This window comes from Lissotriton helveticus, chromosome 2_1, assembly GCF_964261635.1.
Source record: "Lissotriton helveticus chromosome 2_1, aLisHel1.1, whole genome shotgun sequence".
In the NCBI taxonomy this organism is placed as follows: Eukaryota; Metazoa; Chordata; class Amphibia; order Caudata; family Salamandridae; genus Lissotriton; species Lissotriton helveticus.
In genome coordinates this window covers 686,815,017-686,833,293 of record NC_136059.1, presented here as the reverse complement: position 1 = coordinate 686,833,293, position 18,277 = coordinate 686,815,017, and the positions used below count along the sequence as shown (strand labels likewise).

At 46.8% G+C, this 18,277-nt stretch overlaps 1 protein-coding gene across 3 annotated transcripts in view; it reads left to right on the top strand.

Moving 5' to 3' along the window:
• The window catches only part of KIAA0825 (KIAA0825 ortholog), a 2,250,404-nt gene extending 2,241,447 nt beyond the window's left edge, over positions 1 to 8,957 (top strand). For all 3 annotated transcript variants that reach the window (XM_078675385.1, XM_078675384.1, XM_078675383.1), the window contains one exon: positions 7,861 to 8,957. In XM_078675385.1, coding sequence (XP_078531511.1) covers positions 7,861 to 8,004 — 144 coding nt within the window. In that variant the 3' untranslated portion in view covers positions 8,005 to 8,957. The remainder of the gene's footprint in view (positions 1 to 7,860) is intronic.
• Positions 8,958 to 18,277: the final 9,320 nt, after the last annotated feature.

The window sequence follows — 18,277 nt, the reverse complement described above, 5'->3', positions numbered from 1 at the left end:
TGCCGACGGTTTCGAATTGAGATGGGTTTCCTGCAGTAGGCAAACATCTATCTTGTGTCTCTGAAGGTAAGCATGCATCTACCTTTGCCTTTCTGCCATCACTCACTCCCCTAATGTTCCATGTGAGGATCCTAATCACCTCTCTAGTCGCACCCATGGGTTCAGTATCATCAGCTTTCGTGAACCCCTACGGGGACGTTCAGACGTCTGATTATGCAGTCAGGACCATACCCTAAGATGCAGCGACCTGTGCCATAACAAACCCCCAACTAACCCCCCCTTCTCACTCCAACCCCCCAATCAGGTTGTGTGCTATCCCCCCCATAGTCACGCAGTGCGTGATAACAACGAAACATTGGGACAAACCCCAGGTGAGCGAGGGTCCCCAGACGTACACCCCTGTTTGCACAGGGTGGCCATGGAATGGAATCTGGCAGACCCATTAGCTCCGGTCAGCGCCCATCAACCTCTCAATTGACACAGCATTTCACCCAGCCCCTACCTCCAGGCTGCCAACAAACCCCTACAAGTGTCCCAGCATGTATAATCAATGAGCACAGTTTCTCCCTCTGAGGCATACATTGTCACCATTTCCCTCCCGACCACCTCGGAACAACCCCCCCAGAATTGTAGCAACAGCACAACAACATTTCAATCATTGTCACTTAGCTGATCGTCTTCTTGACCTTGCAGTGCACGTGGAGTTTTCTTCTTAGTGCCGCATATGTGATTAGCAAACTTAAGGGCAGACTTGGCATCTGTGAAGAAATGTGCCGACCCTTCATGCGTGACCTTGAGCTTGGCGGGGTATAGGAGCGCATAGGGCACCTGTGCTTGTAGTAACAGCCACTTAGCAGGTAGAAACTCTCTCCTCGCAGCTTGCACCGTAGGTGTGAAATCGGGGTAGAAGGATACAGTATTTCCTTTATGAGAGATCAGACCTTTTTCCCGTGCTAGTTTCAGAATGAGGTCCCTATCTTGGTAGTTGAGCAACTTCGCTAGAATAGGTCTCGGTGTGCCATCCACCGGCGGCTTCGGGCCCAGTGCCCTATGCGCCCGCTCCACAACAAACACAGGGGATAGATTTGGGTCAAAAAGTTTGTGGAGCAGTTCAGTTATGTACGCTTCCATCTTCCCTATGTTTGTCGTTTTCGGAATTCCTGTGATTCGGAGGTTGTTCCTTCGAGAACGTGCCTCCAAATCATCGTTCTTAGCCTTAATAACCATCAGTAGCTTGTCCATATGTAGGAGTTGTTCCTTCGTGTCTCTCTGAAACTCTACGCACTCAGTATGTCGATTTTCTAGTCCATCAAGCCTGGTTTCATGCGTAGATACTTGAGACTTGACCTGATCCAGTTGGGTGGTCAGCGTGTCTAGTTTCGCATCGATGTTCCGTAAACTGGAGCGCACATCCAACATTAAGGTGCGGAGGTCATCTTCCCGATGAGCCCCGGCTTCCTCGCCTCCAGTCGCTCCGGCTGCCCCCGACGATGTATCCTTGGGCTTTGCAGGTCGGGCGTTGTCTAACGATATTTTCGCCTGTTTTGCATCGTTTCTTCCCATACTGGTCGTTGGGTCTGCCGAGCCAACCGGCCAAACCGCAGGAAGGGTCTAGTGGTGCCGAAGGCAAGAACCCCAACAACTGCCCAGCATTGTTGCAAGGGGTCAGAAGGCTGCGGCGACCCCCCCGAATGTCCCGATCCAGGCGGGAGCGGAGGACTATCTCGGTCCCACAGGTAATATAGGATGGGGGGTATCTGCCGCAGCAGTGGTTCACATGAGCTATGACCGCCCCCCTAGCGCCAGCTCCCGCCCACCGACAGCGGCCCCAGGAGAGCGTAGTGGTCGCAGCTTTCAGCCTGCCCGGGGGGCAATATTAGGCGTTTGTTTCAGCGCGCCAAGGCGGGCCCCGCCAACTCCACACCCCCCCCCAGCACGAGCCCGTCCCAGCGTCGCCACTTGGCCCTCAGTCGCGGCAATAGGGGATCCCCCCAGCCCGGGCCGCTCGTTCTTGCTGTTTGCAGTGCACCTCAAGCGAGTCTCCGAAGCGCTTCTAGATCAGCCCGCAGCGGGGGAGAGCCACGCCACACCTCCAGACCCGCAGTCCACTCCCTCTCCGCCGGTGCACCTTTGTAGCAGTAGCCGGATCGTGGCCACCACAGGTCCGACCGACACCAGGGCTTCAAGCAGAGTCCAAAATGGCGCCACCAGCTTTGTTGTCACCAGCGTCCTGCATCCTCTCAAGTGCCACTATAATGCCGGGAAGCGGATTATCTAGGCGGCACACTGCCGGAAAGCCAGGGGAGGCGGGGTCGCAGGCTCCGTTCACGTAGCTCCTTAGGATCAGTGTCCGCTCCCCACCACTATAACAAGCATTCCAACACTGGCTGCAGTAAGAAGATGGCGCTTACCACACACCCCTCTGTCCGGCCGGCAAGATGGCAGCGGCGGTGGTATCTCGCTGACGTGGGGACCAACAGCCTAAGTTTGTAGGTGTGTTCTCTTCATTCTCGCAGCACTGCAGTTCTCCCAGGTCATTAGCGAGGCTTGCGGTCTAAGAATAGAATAGAGCGCCTCTGTCCCACACTGTTCACTTCGGCCGTGGGGGTAGTATGCCTCGCAGTTTCCCTTAGCGCCAACAGAGGAGTTCACATGGGGGAGGGGGTGAGTTACGACACCCAGCCAGGAGCGCAACGCCGCACCTCTGTACCTCCTACCTGTGACTTTTGGCCCCCGACAGAAGGATCACTGCCCCTCCGCAAGTCCGACCCCTCGCAAGGGTCTGTAGCATAACAGTAGATATGGCGCCTCCAGACTGTGCGGGCAATCACTGATCTTCACCCCATCAACTTCCGGCAACCTCGGGCTGCAGTGTGTCCCGCCGATCTCGCTCCCGAGGGACAGTGCACTTTCCCCCACAGCGACCCTGCAGCTTGACTGGGCACCTCTCAGGGAAACACACTCGGGGTCGCTGAAGGCCCGATCGACCACGGGCTAAATTTCACGGCCTCTCGGCGGCTGGGGCGATGTCCCAAGGCCAGCTGAACAAGTCTCGGACACCTCAGGATTTCGTCATCCGGGAGCCGCTAAGCATTCGCCCGATGCACCAGGTGAGCAGGATTGCCAGGCATCGACTTTGGAGCCAGAAGTCGCCAAATTAGAGGATTAATTAAGGATTATCTGCCATGGCCGGCAGAGCTCGCGCAAATGGCGGCCATTCCGCAGTCCGGCTAGCCACGCCCCCCCTCATGCACTTCTTGATCTATCAGTAAGAACGCTTCTTCTGAAAAGAAGAATGGGTTGTGTCTTTTGTCACTGTACCAGAGTCCCGTAAAACTCTATACGGAAACCTGCCGCTCTCTGGAGCACCCAAGCATCTGTGGTGACCTCCCTCCTTTTCGGAAGAAAAAGTGCCAGCCTGCCACCCCCTTTGGCAGGTTAGAACGGATACTCCTTACTTGAAATTCCTCCCAGCACATTGGATGCACCACAGAATCCTCCTCGTCCTCCTTTACCAGTTCCTCTGTTAGGGCAGAAACCCCCAAATTTCCTGTGGTCTTGCCACTGGTACTTTTTCTATCTCTGGAACTTCTGGGAGGTTGGAATTTACATGTGGCCGGTTAGCGTCTCCTGCGTCTAGCAGCCCTACCACCAATCTTTGTGACAAAGACCTTTTTGATGGATTTCTGCACCTTATCAACCAAGGAGAAAGTGGTAACAAATCTACTCAACTCCTTAAAGAAGGGGACCCCAGATAGTCCTCTATCCACCACTGCACCGGCTACGGTGGTAGCCAATTCCCCAGCTTGGGATCTATCTTAACCGTACCTCATCGTTGAGAGGGCACAATTTGAATTTTCTAAAAATCACAGGACACTTTGTGCCCATCCCGACATTAAGTCAGGAGCAATCAAGTTGCCAGTATCCTGTGCCTCCTCTTGCATATCTAAGATTTTGGTCAGGGGCCTAATGTGTACAGGAGTTTGTCCTGGCCATCCCTCCAGGATGAAATGTGCCCTTCTTACGGTCTTTGGTAAATTTTGCCACAAACGTGGCCATTTTCTGATCAATGTCTGGGGTGTGGGCTACCTTCCCCTCTAAAATCAGGCAAGGACACTCCACCCCCAGTCCGCCCTTCACCTCTTTGTCCAGAGGTTTTCTGATCCTACTCGCAACATACTCTGCCACCCTTGGCGCTGAGGACGAATCCGCTGAGCGCGGACGGTAAATTTCATCTAAATGTAACATCCCATGTGAGGATTTTCCACCGTCATCTACTCACTTGGGATCCTCCATTAACTTGGGGCGTTTGGAACCCCCTTCCAGTCTCCAAGGTTTACTAGGATCAGATTCATCTCCCGAATCTTTGTTCTGATCCGGGTCCCCATCATCACAGGTATCCCCCTGTGGAAAGGTACAGCCCTCATGTGGAACATTGACCAGGGTAACCCCATCGTCCATCTCAAGTGCCCAAGCCTGCCTCTTGAGGAATGCCTGGCATAACCTCTCGAAGGCATCTGATGGTGGGGGCGAAGATGGAACAGCATTAGCTGTGGACATTCCTCCCAGATCGGCAACCTCCAGGGGTTCAAAGTCCGTGAAGACCGGAAGTTTTCTCTCAGCAGGGAGTTCATACTGGGCTGAGTGACCAGCTGCATACTTTGCCTGCCCAGATGTTCCATGGCATTAGAGACAGCCCTCTGAAGAGACACGTCACTAGAATCCACAAACTCTTCATCCAGAGGCTGTTCCCTCTGTGTGGTCCTTTGGAATTCTTCCATGTTGATCAGGATTGCTTTTAATCTTTAAAACTGACCAGAAAAAAATAGACAACCAATCTCTGACACACTCCCCTTTGTCCAGAGTAGCTGTTTGAAAGTCCAGTGGTCAGAGGAGGCAGGGAAGGCAATGTCCCGTGTTGACCCACGTCTATGAAATATATCGGGCAGGCTCCCTGTTTCTTTTGCCTAACAGTATTCCTAACCAATGCTGTGAAGGTCTTCAGCCTGTAGCCCACAGTCAAGCCGCCCGGAATTGGGCCCTTACGGTGCGCGCTCTTCCCCACTGTTCCCAACATGGACGTCATCCAGCAGGATGGGCAGAGAAGCGGCCTGCGAGCATGCATCCACTAGTGGTGCTTGTCTCTCACCGGACTAAGCCGCAGAGTGCCAATCAGCAAAGCGAAGTCACAGTCTGCAAAGAGGTGCAACCTCCAAGGACTGAGGGGAAGCACGGTGCACAAATGTAATCTGATGGAATGTTATGTCTGCACCACAGCAAACAGCACCCGAGCTACTAGACACTATATAAACAGAGAACAATGCCTCAACACCCAGAAAGATGACCATTACACATATAAACAGTTGTCAAGGAAAAGTACTTATCTGGCTGCTGAGCAGCGAGGAAAGAGAAAGGAGAGTATTTTATGTGAAAGTTTATGTGTATTGTTACTATGTAAAGTTTTTTGCCAGGACTCATGGGAAATGAAGTGCTGTGGTACTGTTAATGTTGATTGTGGTCAGCTGCTGAGAAAAATAAAAGGGAGAAAACATGCATAATCTGAGCCTCCGATGCTGACATGGAATTAGACATTTTTGGACGAAGTCACAAAAGCACATAAGAGTATGCTAAAGAGTACTCTTGTGGTACTATTGCACCTACTCCTAACATGAACAGACTGGTCAACGTTGTCGCCTCCAGCTGCTTGAACACTCTCTACATCCTCCGAAAGACCTTCAAATGGATCCCCTCTGTGTCAAGGAAGACCGTCACCAACGCACTCATAACCAGCAGGCTAGACTACAGAAATGCCCTCTATGCTGGGATCAACAAGTCTCTACCCCACAAGCTCCAGACAATACAGAACGTCGCAGCATGACTCGTCATCGGCACCCCCGACATGAACACATCACTCAACACCTAAGGAACCTGTGCTGGCTCGCCATTTAGAAGAGAGTCCCGTTCAAGATACTGACCTACTCCTACAAATGCCTCCACAACACCGGACCCCAATACCTCAACGAGAGAATCTCCTTCCACGCAACCGAAAGAAACCCCAGATCCACCTATCTCGCCCTCGTCGAAACACAGCGCCTCCGCAGAGCCAAAACAGGAGGAAGAGCCTTCTCCTACCGCGCGGCCAAGACCTGGCATGAGCTCCTGATGGACATCACACGCTCCCCCTCCCTGATCCTCTTAAGAAAGTCACTCAAAACCTTGCTGTTTGACTGAATGGAGCTGATTACACCCCCACCCCCCTCCCACCCCCAGTGCCTTGATACCCTCACGGGTGAGTAGTGCACTTACAATTCCCTGATTGATTGATTGATTTAAATGCTTTTTTGAATCTTTCTCAGTGTGTTTTCTATCTGCTAATTCATATGCACCATAATATGCATTACTGAGCATTTTGGTGACCATAAAGTAGTGCACATATGAAGAGTAATGTGAATGTTGTATCAATGCTTGGAAATATCTGTTGTTTGATAAATCATTGTTAGCTGACGCTCTTGGGAAGTAATCAATAGTATTATAGTACAGATGAATCCTAATTCTTCTGGCTGCATGCACTGCCGCGGAAACGTAGAAACCGTTTCACAAAAAACATTTTAACAGGTAGGTTACATTTTTTACTTATACTTGCACATTCACTTTTCAAATTCACAAAACTTGCATTTTAGCTCAGAAGTGCATTTACTACTGCATAATTTTTTGAACACCTACAAACTGTGGCGTTTGAGGGTTGGTCTCAGACTTCCCCACAACCCATTACTACCCACGGAACCCTTGGCAACTTTCTCCTGCCAAATGATATTATGTGTATTTGTAAAGAGCACTAAAGCTCATAGGAATGACTGGAAAGACATTCGCAATTTGCGAGTACCCATTAGGTACTCGCAAATTGCGAATGCAATTTCAAGGGTGTAAGAATGTCAAAAGGACACCCATTTGCACCCCTGAAATAAGCATGTATGCACATGTGGCGCACATACATGCCACATGGCACTTTGATAAATGTAAAAAAGTGCATTTTTCACAGAAATCACAAATTAACACTAAAATGCAGTTGGTGGTGATTTGCGATTTCTAAGGCAAAATAGCACAACTTCGGTGCTTCCAGAATTGTATTTAAGGAATTGCAATTTGCAATTCCTTAAATGCATTCTTAGAATAAGGAATCGCACATTTTGTGCTTCACTATTGTGCAAGGGCCTTTTCGGATGATACATCAAAAAAGGCTTTTTCCTGTTTGCAAACAGGACGATTCCGAGATTTGCCCCGTTTGCGGACGGGAAAAAGGCTTCATACGTATACCCCTTATTCCCGTGTGGGCATCCTGGCACTGGAGTGCAGGAGTAAATCTGTTTCCAGGTTAGAAATGAAAGGGAAAAAACTCCAAATTGGTGGGAGTACGGCAGAAGGGGTTCATCTGAGAGGTAAAATATTCTCATCATTAATCAGAAAACAAATAAATAAATACAAATCTGATCGTATTAGTGCAATTACTCATATGGGAACTGCATTCACATACATATATGTACACAGTTTGCAAATCGGCCCAGCAGGCCCTGATTTACGTAATATTGTTTCTTGTTTAATTCACTCATTGGTGACCCACTTTGCAACTGAGCGCCTTTTCCACTTCTACAGGGACCAGAAGACATTCATGCAGACTTGGGACCTTTAGTTCTAATTGACGAGTCTGAGTTCTCATTGTGTTCTGCACCGTCGGCCTTTAAAATGTGGGCATTAAATCCTAATGTAGAGGCGAGCAAGTTAATGATTCCAAGCGTGATTTGTGTCCTCTTGACGAGGCGGGCAGGCTCACAGCAAAACTAACTCATGCCTTAATTCTTTCAGGTGGGAGATGAAGGAGGATGCGGACCTCGAGGAGGAGGAGAAAGCCATGGTGGACCATTTAAAAGACATCGTCTTAACCCAGGAGTCTTCAGCCTTGGGCCTCTGAGGATAATACCAAGCACCCGTCACTATTTGTTAAAATAAAGTGCCTTTCTTGTTATGATGTAACAAGCATAGTTCAATGTGAACGACTATGGTCGCCTCGGCAGAGTCGCATGTGGTGTGTGGTTCAGCCGCGGCGGAGGCTGCCGCCAATGTTACCTGAGCGTCGGCTGCCAGCCAAGTAATGTGACAACCTGCGCACTTTGAAAATAAAACCATGCTTTATTGAATTAAGAATGAACTTGTTATGGCATTGTAAGTACCCACTTTATATGGTCGACGCGCGCGTCCCCGAAGGCCCACTTAAACTCGCTCATTCATTAGCTTTGCAATAGGCCAGCTTTAAGAATATTAATGACTGCCTCCTAAGACATAATTGCTTCGCCGCCACCTTGCAAAGCAATAAGAAAATTGGACCTCGGCTTTCTGTATTCCTAGAAGACTCTTTGCAGGTTTATAATGCTGAGCTAAACTCTCCTTAGCTCAGTAAGACAGGTTTAGTTGATTTTTAGTTTTCCTGCTTGCTGCTTTTCAGTTTTAATCGTGTAGTCAGCTAACAGGCCAAACGAAACAATTCACGTTCAGCTGGCACGCCAGACACTGTGTGTTTGGCCTCTGGAGTTGCAACAGACTCGAGAGCAACTATATGTGATTATTATGCCTGCTAAGTGGCATGTCCCTGTTTCATGGTATATATACAGTGAATATCGTTCATAGCAGTGAATAAGAGTTACACCGGCACAGCTAAATATGAAAGCTGTATTGCCTTTTGGTACCTTTGTAAAGAATTGTTGTGTCTGCAGTAAATAAATGATGTATTTTACTTTTTAACATTTCTAACGTGTGTAGATATATCTTCAAAAGCCTTTTTCTATAACCCTGTTTATTGACATATAAGTTGGAACTGCCGAATTCCATTTCAGGAAGCAAACATTTAACGTGTAGAGAATTGAAGCTAACCAAACAAAATAAAACAATGGGTGGATTTTTGTCTTTTTACTTGTCAACTGGGTACTTCAGTCATTAATACATCTTACTTCCCACAGAGGAGAATTGTTTGACAAATTCTGCTTCCAAAAATGGATCTGTAAAAATTCACTTACAAAAATAAGGCTTGGAGCATTCTCAGCTGAAACTGCATGGGCGTAATTAGGACAACTATTTTGTTTGACTCCAAATACTATTAAAAGAGCTATAAAATGATGTGCTGTGTGCCATTTTAGCTTCCCTTGTTTCCACTGCAGCAGAATCATTTCTAGGGTACATGGTTTCTCAGGAAGGATCTGGAGATACTAGGTTTTTATTCAAAACCCACACAATTTACAAATTGTTCTGTCACTCAATGTTTGGTGAGTTTATGCTAGCCCTGTGCACAAGAAAATTCCCCAGAACATTGGAATTAACGAACATTGTTTGTCTTGGGGCAAATCAATCACCCCCTTAGACGACCGGCTACTTCCAGGACATAACATGATCACCAAAAAGAGAACCCAACAGAGGGGAAAGGCAGCCAGTATTAAACCTCACAAATCTGTTAACATCACATGCACCAAACTCCTAGACCCGAGTTTACCCTCCTTTGTGAATGTAGAAACAAGTTGCTTTGTTAGCCTGATAGCCTGTTTACCATAACTGTCATCTATTATCCTTTGGGGTATAACCACTCATTTGAGCCAAGCCCTGTTTCAATCATGAAGAATCTTCTCCCCAAACGTCCAGCTGCCCTTACAAGCGTAATCAGCTCTTTCCTCATATGAGTAGTTTGAGAAAACAAGGGTACCCCAATAATTAAACCTGGGGTTAGAGAAGTTTTTAAGAAAAAACAACGGTTTTTGGTGGCCTAAAAGGTCCTGGTATATGTAAGAATTAGTAACGGTAATTTGAATTAATCAAAAAAAGGGGAGAAGGCATTCTTTGGTAGGATAGCATATAAAAACAACTTTATTCTATTAGTAAACATATATTTTTGAATATGTATTTCAGGTGCTCACATTGGTGACAAAGTGCATTGGGTGACTGAGTGAAAAAATTACAATAAAAAACTATATACAACTGTCACACAAACAAGGATATATTCCACATAAATATATACAATGGGGCAAGGAATTTCCTTGGTGGGGTCGACGGCGTTTCGATCTATATCAATTTAGATCATCATCAGGACATGGTGAGCTTATTTAGGGTGGTGGAAAAAACTTCCATCCAAATTAGGCAAAAGGGTAATTAATTTGATTGCCGAGTATGAAGATTGGTATCTTAGTGTCTTCTAACAATTGTGTTAATTTAGTTTCCTAGGTATAGGTCTTCATGGCGGCCACAATCCAGATTCAATGGTGAGGTATCAAGGCAGATGTAGAGGATCTTGATTTCTTTAGTCCGTTCTTTTAGTCCTCGTCCCGGCATGAGTTGATCACCGCGTCCTGTGGGTACAAAGGTTCTGCCTCGCTACTCCGGCGTCTTGTGCCTGGAGTAGCGAGGCAGACCCTTTGTACCCGCAGGACGCAGTGATCAACTCATGCCGGGACGAGGACTAAAAGAACGGACTAAAGAAATCAAGATCCTCTACATCTGCCTTGATACCTCACCATTGAATCTGGATTGTGGCCGCCATGAAGACCTATACCTAGGAAACTAAATTAACACAATTGTTAGAAGACACTAAGATACCAATCTTCATACTCTGCAATCAAATTAATTACCCTTTTGCCTAATTTGGATGGAAGTTTTTTCCACCACCCTAAATAAGCTCACCATGTCCTGATGATGATCTAAATTGATATAGATCGAAACACCGTCGACCCCACCAAGGAAATTCCTTGCCCCATTGTATATATTTATGTGGAATATATCCTTGTTTGTGTGACAGTTGTATATAGTTTTTTATTGTAATTTTTTCACTCAGTCACCCTATGCACTTTGTCACCAATGTGAGCACCTGAAATACATATTCAAAAATATATGTTTACTAATAGAATAACGTTGTTTTTTATATGCTATCCTACCAAAGAATGCCTTCTCCCCTTTTTTTGATTAATTCAAATTACCTTTACTAATTCTTACATATACCAGGACCTTTTAGGCCACCAAAAACCGTTGTTTTTTCTTAAAAACTTTCCTCATATGAAGCACAGTTCCTGACTATGAAATATGCATTAATCACCTCAAAAAGAAACCTATGGCAGACCCCAGGTGCTGTCCTAACGTCATCCGATGTCATACTATGCCTGTTCTTGGAATGGGAAGTTACCATGCAGCTGTAAGTATATTATGAGCAAAATCTCATCCTGAACGATCACCAATCTATAAATAGTCCTTGTGGTACACAATCAACACTAGACAACATCAGAGAGGAACACTTTATTGCCCTTGATGAAGACTGGTCTGTCCTCACTCTCCTCTCTATCCTTTAGTGTCTACATGCTCTACCTGGTTCAAGCCCATGATTATAACTTAACATTCTTATGTATGTGGTTGATATCCCCCTTTAGAGTAGTGCTTTTTGATGAAGGAGGTTTCATTTGTTTGAGTGGAACAAAGACTGTATTTTTAAGTCATAGAACGGGGGTAATGTGTCATCCCTTCTTATTGGGCTCTCCTCCTACCCCCCCTCCGCCCCCCCAAAGGTCAGAAATCTATGGATTTTTTATTCAAACTTCAACTTTGGCCCACAATTCAAAATATTGTCAAGGGAACCAACTTGCGCCTCTTAAAAATCCTCCTGCTTCTTGAAAATCCTCCTGTTCGTACACCAAACGAATACGGGTAATACAGACTAGTTGTGATTAATCTAGACTATTGCAATATGATTTATACCCACCTTCACAAAAAAGCTCATCACCAAACTGAAAAAAGTGCAAAAACAGGCAAGATTTTACTAACTGTGAAAGCTCTCCATTAGGCTCCCGGATGAATTCAGGAGCAAATAAAAAAAACACCATAAATTAAGGGTGTGGCCAATTGGACAACATGGCAGTTGTTTAATCTGGCAACTCTGTAGTATCCCCCACGATTCTCTACTATCCTGATGTTGCCTGTGCCCCATGGGGTGTAATACTAGCTGCCTGAGGTGTTGAGGGCAGGGCCGCCGAATGGCAGAGGAAGAGTAACACAGCTTGAGAGGTGGGCAGCTGCAACATGGCGTCTGCAACTGTTGGCTGATGACGCAGCTGGGTGTTCACTGCTCCTTTATTTGAGACCGTGGCATATGCTGAGGGCCTGGGCCAGTGACCACTGGGATGCAGGGGCCGGACACAATGCTGAGAGGCAGTACTGCCTTCTCGAGAGCTGCTTCTGGACTGGGAGAGGAAGAGCATTGTCTCACCTCCTGTTTGCACAGACTGATTCAGGCAGTCTCTTCTCTCCCTCCCTACCCTCTTAGACTATAGAGCAGCATGGTGCTGGGTGGCAGGGGCCCACCGCATGGCGCCCTGGGGCTTGGGCCAGTGGAATTATTTCTGTGGGCCACACCCACCCAAGCTATTGCACTGGGTTGCAGTGGGCATTGGCACACAGCAGGAATTGCCCTGGCATGGCGCCACACACAGAAGGAGGAGTGAGACTGCAAAAGAATATGATGGAACAGTACGAACTTGCACCCACTGACACATTTCGCTACCTACAAATCCGCCACACTCTCATGACACTCCTACCACAGGACACTGAGGTACCTGAGGCCTCCCCCCTGAAGGACAGACTCCTTACAGACTTCATGCAACAACGTGCCACATCACTCACATACCGTAAGTTGCTCAACAACATTCCTGATCCCACGACATCCCTAAAAGGTAAATGGGTCGCGAATATTCAAGACATGGACGAGACAGAATGGCAGGAGGCCCTGGCCTCGCCCCGGTAGGTGGGAATCCCAGCTAGACTCAGGTTGGTGCAACTAAAAATTCTTCACCGTTCCTACCTCACTAGGAACACACTTCATAAAATTGGCAGAACACAACACCCATACTGTTTACGCGGCTGCAGGGAGGAGGGTACCTTTTCCCATATGGTTTGGGACTGTCCATTTATAGTGGATTATTGGCTCAAAGTCCTTCGTACGATATCCCAGACCCTACACGTCTCTTTACTACCTGAGCCGAGGAGATGCCTCCTTAACATGTGGGAACCAAATGATCTGACGAGACATGGTCAAATTTGGGCGACACTGGGCTTCATGGTTGCAAAACGTATCATAGCACAAAAATGGGGAGCCACTGACCGACCATTATTGGAGTCTTGGTGTAAGGATATGGATGCCACAATGATCACGGAAAGAACAGTATATGTAAACAGGAATTGCCCTGGGAAGTGGACAAAGGTAGGGGCGGCCTGGAACACTTATAGAGGGGACATATGCGAGCCTATTGCTGATATAAATCATGATGACTCTGATGATGATGACTCCGGAGATGATTAACCGGGTGGGGTTTGTGTTGTTATATCTTAGATTATTAATACCTACCAGAAATGAGAATGTGCAAGGGTATAGTGATTGCCGGATTGTTGTATTGAAGATGATATGGGACCCTTTTATATATGAAGACAGCTGCTCCTTTTCATGTTGTAAAACCAATAAAAACATGTTTAAAAAAAAAAAGAATATGATGGTGCAGGAGGAAGATAGTGGGCCCAGTGACTCAGGTGTGCAATGACCAGATGAGAGGCCAGGCCACAGAAGATACCTTGAAGGGGTGGGGAGCCTGCTAGCTAGTACCCCACACCACTCCTTTGCCAATTTGTAGATGAGATCCTGAGCTGGAGTGTAGCCTGGTGGATATCTTGGGGACTGGCTACAACAGTACTGCTTGCTGACTGGCAAGAGGATGAGCCCAGGAACTTTTGTGGATTCACCGGAGGTGTTTCACTCTTTTGGCCTCCTCCCCCTGCACCTGCAGGAGACAAACTGGTGGGGCGGGCGCACCACAGACTAAAATGAATGGTCCTTACCGACCTGGATACACATTAGACTGTGAAATTGATCGGGCAATCTAACAAGACAATACAGCAAAGTCCCCCTCCCTCCTTCTTCCACACCCTGCAGACCAACCTCCCCGTCCCCAGTAGCCAAACTTCAGGACACTGGACTTGGAGTGAATCACTTAGCAGACATGATTAAATATAAAAGTAGCCACCAGTCACAAGCAAAGGTGAAACGTTACACAGGAGCACCCATTGGGGGCTGCATTACAGCACCATATGGGCCCCATCTAGTGCACAGCCAAAAACTCATAACCTCCAAAGACACCATACTACAGGCTATTAGTGATACCAGGATATACCTGGAAGGGAAAATGGAGAAAATCAGAACCAGGGACATGTAGTTGCTGCGACAAGACCTCCACAACACAGTAGAGCGGGTGTTAGCGTTGGAAACACTTCTCTCGAAGGTGGAGGACCAGGTTCTGATAATGATGGCCAGGATCACCCAACTGATAGAGGTAACCAATCTCCTAGCAGACAGAACTAAAGTCAGGGAGCCTGTAAAATTAATATTAGATTAGTGGTCATTCTGGAGGAGACAAAAGGCACCTGTATTGAACGCTTCATCAGAATGGAGTATATGTTGGTGTACCCTGCTAAACTGCATGTTAGCTTTATTGACAGAACCTTTGTTCGATACTCCAGAAGCAGCCTGGGATTGGGTGGAGAAGCAAAAAGTGCTACAATGGCAGTTGACACATCCCTGGACCGTATCTGTAGACTCGAGACCAGAGAAATACCCACAACTTTAAAGAAATTAATCTAGGCGACGCAAAGCTAGACAGATGGTAAGCAGCAATGGAACCAAGGCAAGTAATGCAGCGGAGTAATCTGGAGCCCCCCAGCCCTTGGGCGGTGGAAAGAGTGACGCACCCACCCTAACCCTAGAGATTTCGTACTAATCAAGATGATGGCAGACACAGACACATATGGCCGCAGCTTGTAAATCTGCTGGGTTATCCAGCCCATAGTTCAATGCACAATTCTAGGGTGTAAATATGGCAAGCTCACATACTTTTAGTGTAGTCAACAAGATCATCAATATGGCTGTTTTAGAAGGTGGGGGAAGGGCTGCAAAAGACAATTGACTGTACGTGGCCCACAAATTAGTTTACTGAGTTAAAGTGTTGAATGTTTGAGCTAGGATGACTGGGGCTTCTGGGGAAGAAATATAAGGGGAGGACATGAGGTTGAATGGGAGTTTTAGGATTACGTTGAGGTTTTTTAAATGTTTGTTTTCCTCAGTTTTCATGTCAGTGGCTATGGGACACTAAGAATCACACAGATGATCACATCTGCACCTCTGACACTTGCAAATTCGTGGGAGGTGGTGCAATGTAGATCATCAGCAGCAGGTCTTCTTGGCTCTTGAGGTGATAGGATGCAGTTCAGCTGTGCACTCGAAGAGGCTCTGGAGATGTATAAGGCGCTCTCTCTTGATTTTCTGGTACTATTACCTACCATGAACAACTTGACTGCAGGCCATTACCACATTGTCCCCTGGAACATGAATGGATTAAATGATAAAATTAATCTGGAAGTGGCCAAGCTTTATACAAAAAACACACTTGACACTTCTCTGCCCCAGGAGACACATCTACAAGGCACCAGTTGTAAATTTCTAAGTAGATATGGTTATACAAGAATATTCTGGGATTTCAGAAAGTTGGCCATTCTTCTCCTCAAAACGTTCCCATTTTTTTCACTGACAACTCTGTCGTTTTGTTATTGTGCGGTGTGAGGTGTAGTACGCCCACGGGAACTTACTACTATTTACCTACCCCATGGCATAAGGGAAATTACACTTATTCTCATCTTTAGTTCACTATTGACTACTTCAATTGGACAAACAATCCTGGGGGGCAACTCCAGTTTAGTAATGAACCCCAAGCTGGAGGTAGTAGCAAAGCCTCCCCTGGCAGATCTCTGACTTTAAGCAAATGGTCATCCTCCCTGGGTCTAATAGACACATGGTGCTGTTGTTTTTAGAGTGAAAGACAATACACCTAATATTCTAATGCACATCACTCTCCATGCATCAACTGCATCTTTGTCCTAGCGGCGGAATCTGCTTCAATCTCTTGAGTAGAAATCCTCCGAAGGTGGCTCTCCGAGTAGTCTCCAATTGAGATCTGTTTTCGAAGAGTGAGAGTGATGTGGTGACTGAATGCCTGTGGGCTGCTTAAAGAACAGCTATTCTATTTGCTCAGAGATGTAGTGGTGGAATACTTCTAGCAAAATTTGGGCTCATTCCCCTCACAATCTTCGACGTATCCTCCCCGAGAAGCATTTAAAGCTATTGTCAGGGGGCAGGTCACGACCTACTGTAGGGGCAAAGATTGGGAAAAGGAGCAGGAAGTGGAGGGCATAGAGGAGCAGATTATGTACCTAGAGATATGCCTAAACCCCACGCACATGAGAAGTGTAGAAAGCTTGAGGCGGTGCTTAAGAATACTTTACCCACTATATCTGGTTGCATTCGCAGCATAGAATATATGAGTGGGGAGACAAGGCAGGCAAGCTTCTTTATTGGCTCACCAATAGAAATAAAGAAGAACAATAGTCCCATCTATACAGGAAGACATCAGCCAGCTAGTTACTGATGCCGTTGGGATTTCATGGCAATTTGCCGAATAATATAAGATGCTATACTTTAGACAGGACACACCGCTGATAGAAATGGAGACTCCAATAGCAGAAGACTTAATCCTAGGTGCATTTTCAGCGGTAGACCGAGCAGAGCTAGACCTCTCAGTTACAACAGATGAAATTCACTGAGCCATTATGAAGATGCCCTACGGTAAGGTCCCTGGCCCAAATGGATTCCTATTGGAATTACTCAAGAAGTATGCCTCACTGCGGTTGTCACACATCCAGGCGGTATACGCAGAGGTGCTGACAGTGGGCATACTCCTGCAAGATTTGAAGGGTGCCAAAATTGTGGTGGTTCTAAAGCCTGACAACCCCCCAAAAAGTGCTTCTCCTACTGACCTAAATCATTAATAAATATTGAAGCAAAATTCTTGGCCAAACCCTTTCCACTAGACTGGCTTCAGTGATCTGCACCTTGATGCCTATATAGAGGATGAGGGTGCCTGTACAGGTGTAGGAAGATGCCTGTACAGGGGGTGAGGGTGCATCTACAGGTGGAGGAGGTGCCTGTAGATGGGGTGATAGTGCCTGTACATGTGAGGGAGTTGCCTGTACATGTACTCCCCCCTCCTCGCAAAGACCAATTACAGATCTGCCACCAAAGCCTATCACAGGCTTATAAAAAAGGCCAAAGCTATTTACTACACTGACCTGATTATTCTAGTACTAACCGCTCCAAAACCATTTTCTCCCTAATAAAGGATATGACCAAAGCACCTGAGGGAACTAATAGTACAATAGTCTCTGACTCACAGTGTGAAGAACTGGCCTATTTTTTTGTCAATAAAGTAAAAGGGATTTATAACTCACTAAACTCCAGAGGGCCTGCCACGACCTTCAGCCAAGTCACAGGCCCACCTGACCTCCCCTATTCACTTCAAACTTTTCCACTTCTCTCCCAGATAGATCCGGAACCTCTGGCCTTAAAAGTGAAGTCTGGGTCACCAGATGACCCGGTAAAACCAGATTAAATCAAAAGAAGATGGACAAGGCTGTTCCTGGGGAAAAGAAAAGAAGGTTGTGCGGTGTGCTGGTCACAGGGAAGTGATGGTGTGGTGGTTAACGTGTGTTAGCCTACCACTGGGTATCCATTGTGTTGGATATGGTTGCCTCACACACCCTTGCAGGTGTCATGCTTCATCATAGGCGTTGCTCCTCGTTGGGTAGGCGGTGCAATCCCCAACGGGCTCACCTCGAAGAGGGGCTCTTTGGCGGAGATCTTTTGAATCCAACTGCCTATGGGTGAAGTGTGGGTATGGGGCCAGGTGGGTTGTAGACTTGATTGTGAGTTAAAATGTAGCGTGGGGTACCAGAGACTACTTTATTTGGGTGGTTCCTCGTTACAATTAAAAGGTGAAGCTAGTCTAGGCTTACTGGAAGGTAATGTTTCCTTGCTCTAGACTAGGCTAAGAAGTATAGAAAACGGTCGACAAGTTTCTCGCTGTGTTACATTAACTTGCGATTCGTCAGGACCTCTGTGGTATAGTCTACAAACAATGGTCATAGTGTCTATATCAAACTTCTGTGCTCATTACCAATATATGGGAAAGTTGTACCTCTGTAGCACTGTTCCTTGCCTAGAGTGGGGAACAAAAGAGGCTGGTTATGAGCATAAGTGACATAGTCTCAGTGACCAGGTGCACACAACGTGACGTGCTCAAAGATGCAACTGCGCGCTTAGCATGTGTCA